Here is a 3,767-nt window from a genome sequence, read left to right on the forward strand (position 1 = left end):
TCTGATATATTTGAGATAATAATAGCTTCCTTCATTTTTATGACACTTTACTTAACCCATACATCCATCTTTGTCAAGCCCAAATTATTCCACATGTATTATCATAATGTTTACAGTAACTCAGTGAGTGAAGTTATACACACACACACACACAGATACCCTCACACACACACACACACATACACACATACCCACATACACACACAGATACCCCCCCCACACACACAGATACCCACATACACACACACACAGATACACACACACAGATACCCACATACATATACATTCACACACACACACACACAGATACCCACATATACATTCACACACACACAGATACCCACATACACACACACAGATACCCCCCCACACACACACACAGATACCCACACACACACACAGATACCCATACACACACACACAGATACCCACCCACACACACACAGATACACACACACACAGATACCCACATACACACACACACACACACATACCCACATACACACACAGATACCCACACACACACACACACACACACACACAGGATATCAAAGACTTTGCAGGTCAAATCTATTCTGTTACACCCATTGATACTTTTTAAGGACTCGATCCTTTGGCGCCTATATTTTGTTCTCATTTTTAACGGCCATCTGTTTCTATCAGTTGTAGTCAATATCTAATCCTCAAGCTGTATGTTTGCTCATGCAATATAATAATTGCTCCACTTATCAAACCTATTTAATATGGCCAGACACTTTTTATATGCATAATTTTAAACTCTTACAGCCACCTTGCAAGATAAATGTTATTATCCACATTTTACAGATGAGAGAACTGAGGTTCGGAGAAGTAGGAGAGCCAGAGCTGGCTCTGCCTCAAAACCCATGTTCTTTTCACTACACTTGGCATCTCAATCAACAGGCCTAATATGAAATTGAACCTTTAAAAGGTTGAGTAATCCCAATTTCTCCTAATATCTCAACTCCTACCCCACTAATCAAGGGTCTGGGTTTTGACTCTATCACAAAAAATCGTGCTATTCTCTGTTCAGTGAGACAGAAGTGGGAGAACGGAGATGTGTTCAAAGAATGATGATCGTGTGTGTGCAGGGAAACGTGAGGGTTCTGCTGCCTAATGGCTTGTCCTCGTGGCACTTGTTCTCACAGACTTTCTCAAGAATTCAGGTCCCTGGGTCCCTTTGAAAAAACCAGGGAGGACACTCGTTGCTATATCTAGAAGGACCTAAACGGATAACTGACTACCCAAAAAAGTCCCATGGATGGTCAATGAAACTTGCTAGCAATAGGAACTGGTATTTGATGGGCAAAAAGGTCATTATCTGCCGGCGCCTGTTTTCAGGTGTCTGATACTAAGGCATAGTAAGCATTTTTGGCCAATTATAGGGCTACCCACAATAAGAACTAAGGCTCTCTTTCTTTAGTGTGTGGTTCAATCGCTCATCCCTTCCCGCCTTATTGCCTTCAGATACTACTGTCCACACCCTGCCAGGTACGAGGAGGTAGCATGTGAAGGGGGCCAGATAACAGGAAGGTGAGTCGAGGGCAGAGAGCTTGTGTAGCTGAGTGAAAGAAGTATCCTTCTTTGTCACTCCCCCAGGCAGCAGGAAGCGAGGATACTGTCAGGTCACACACAGGAGTAAGTGAGGAACATTGGTAGGACTGTCCCTGCTGCCATCCTGGCCCCTGAATTCACAGGAAGCCACTAGGACAAGGCAAAGACTGTCTCAGGACTGGCCCTGCTCCCAGCCGCTCACTGTTACAGCATGAATAAGAGCCATACCACCACGAGGGCGTATTCTTTATGCCTCTCTGAGGGTTCCAGCCACAGACAAGCATGGTCCCCTGAGGGGCACAAACACACCTTCTCCAGAGGGGCATGTAAAATGAGCGCTAATGCGTCTTATGCGTTGGCTTCTCTCTGTCTGGAATGGAAAGATAGACATTCCCCACTGCTGAAGTCTGGATAGCACCCCTGGAGCCCTTGCTGATATCCACGTACTCCTCCCGTGTAGCTTCAAGTGACCTCAGCCGCTTCCCTGGCTCCTCTGTATTCAACTTTCTTCTTCCCTCTAGTCCTTTGGACACAGGCAGCTCTCTTCCTGGTGATATCAGCTCATTATCCCATTTTATTTTCCACCCTTAATCTGCCTTCTTTCAGGTCTAATGTCTTTTGGGTGTTACTGACCCCAGAGCTGTCCATCACACGTTCTGGGACAGCGGGTGTCTGCTGGGATTGTCCCAGGCAAACCAGCATGGGTAGTCAGTCTTCTCAGATGGATAATGCCCACCTCCCTGACCTGTAAGAACGAAATGAATGTACATCTGGGCACCCTGTGTGGTATAATTAAGGGCTGAGTTAGCTGCTGGTAGCTGTGCTCTTCCTCAGTGTTTCAGCTCCATACCTTAAACAACCCAGCACAGCTTCTTCCTTCTAACCCCTGTCCCCTTTCCTTTGTAGTTATCTACCTCCTGCCCTCTTCTGTTTGTTACTGTCTTCATTTCTGCCACGAGACCCCTGCCCCTGACTGCCTGGCGTTACCAGAGGGTTTTACAACTGTTTACCTCTTTTTGCCTGATTCCGGGGCTGGTAGCGGCCAAGCCCACTCTCCTGGGTCTGAACCTGTTTGGTGTAGCTGTTACTGCCCTTCTCTGACCTTGCACTTTGGGTCTGGGCACTCCTAGGAGTGAGGGGCAGGGTGGGCTTAGGGCTGAAATCTATTTGCCCAGACAAGTTCCTAGTTCATGTTCTATTAACCATTTTATTCTCCAGGCCAATGCTTCCCTCTATAGTTAGTTCACCCTTGGGTTCATAGACAAAGATCTCACAATCACTGCTTTTTATAGGTGGAAACATACCCTGGAAATCTTCAGGCTAGAGGTCTGCAGAGCACTTTTAAGAGCACGGAACTCTGCCTCAGAGGGGCCCTTCACTGTTGCATGGCTGCGGGCCTTCAGAAGGGAGAGCAGGAGTGGCCGCTGCACAGTCACCGTGGGGAGTAGAGGCAGGGTGGGGGGTATCAGTCTCTCCGTGGACGAGGTGCGGTAGGGTCTTGTCTGGCTCACCGCGTGATCTGGAATCTGAGTGGGACAGAAAGTCCCTGTTGGGACACCTACGCTCCCAGGGGGCGCTGGCACTCAAATCAGCGTCCTGTGGGACGCTGGCCCTCCAGCCTGCCTCAGTTTCCCGATCTGTGTCTGCGCCACAGCTAATCAGGATAGGAAGGCACTGCAGGAGCAGCTGAGGGCAGACGGAAGGTCACGCAGAGCTGACTGAATCTAGGATCGCAGCTTTCGGTTCCCCGGAGGGAAGGGAGCCGACAAGCGCAGGCCAAAGGAGAGGCCCCAGAGGCTCGGAGGGCCGCGGGTCCCTAGCCCGGAGGCAGAGCACGAGAAAAGTCCGTGCTCGAGGCCGGCGGTAGGATGGGCAGTGGGCGTGAGCTTTGCGCTCGGCCGGGCCCGAGGGCGGTCAGGCGCAAGGGGGCGGGGGCTGAAGGCCACGGTTTGCGGCGTCGGGGCGGGCCGGCCGGCGGGGCATTTAAACTCTGGGGACTGCCAGCTCGGGGCGCGTGCCCAGCTCTGCATCCTCCTCTGCTTCGGCTTCGCTTCGGGTATCGCCGGGCAAGATGCGGTCTTCCTTGGCGCCGGGCGTCTGGTTCCTCCGCGCCTTCTCCAGGGACAGCTGGTGAGAGGGCCTGCGGGGTGGGGGGCGCCGGGCCAGGACGGCCTCCCTCTCCCTCGGGTTTGGCT

The 3,767-nt window shown here is 50.9% G+C and overlaps 1 protein-coding gene across 3 annotated transcripts in view; it reads left to right on the forward strand.

Moving 5' to 3' along the window:
- Positions 1 to 3,348: 3,348 nt before the first annotated feature.
- SLC37A2 (solute carrier family 37 member 2) overlaps positions 3,349 to 3,767 on the forward strand; it is a 25,572-nt gene continuing 25,153 nt past the window's right edge. For 2 of the 3 annotated variants that reach the window (XM_024740728.1, XM_024740729.1), the window contains exon 1: positions 3,549 to 3,702. In XM_024740728.1, the coding sequence (XP_024596496.1) occupies positions 3,644 to 3,702 (59 nt within the window). In that variant the 5' untranslated portion in view covers positions 3,549 to 3,643. Of the gene's footprint in view, positions 3,436 to 3,548; positions 3,703 to 3,767 lie in introns of those variants that run through there. The other variant, XM_024740730.1, reaches the window with a different exon arrangement.

This window comes from Neophocaena asiaeorientalis, unplaced genomic scaffold (genome assembly GCF_003031525.2).
Source record: "Neophocaena asiaeorientalis asiaeorientalis breed wild unplaced genomic scaffold, Neophocaena_asiaeorientalis_V1.1 scaffold308, whole genome shotgun sequence".
Classification (NCBI taxonomy): Eukaryota; Metazoa; Chordata; class Mammalia; order Artiodactyla; family Phocoenidae; genus Neophocaena; species Neophocaena asiaeorientalis.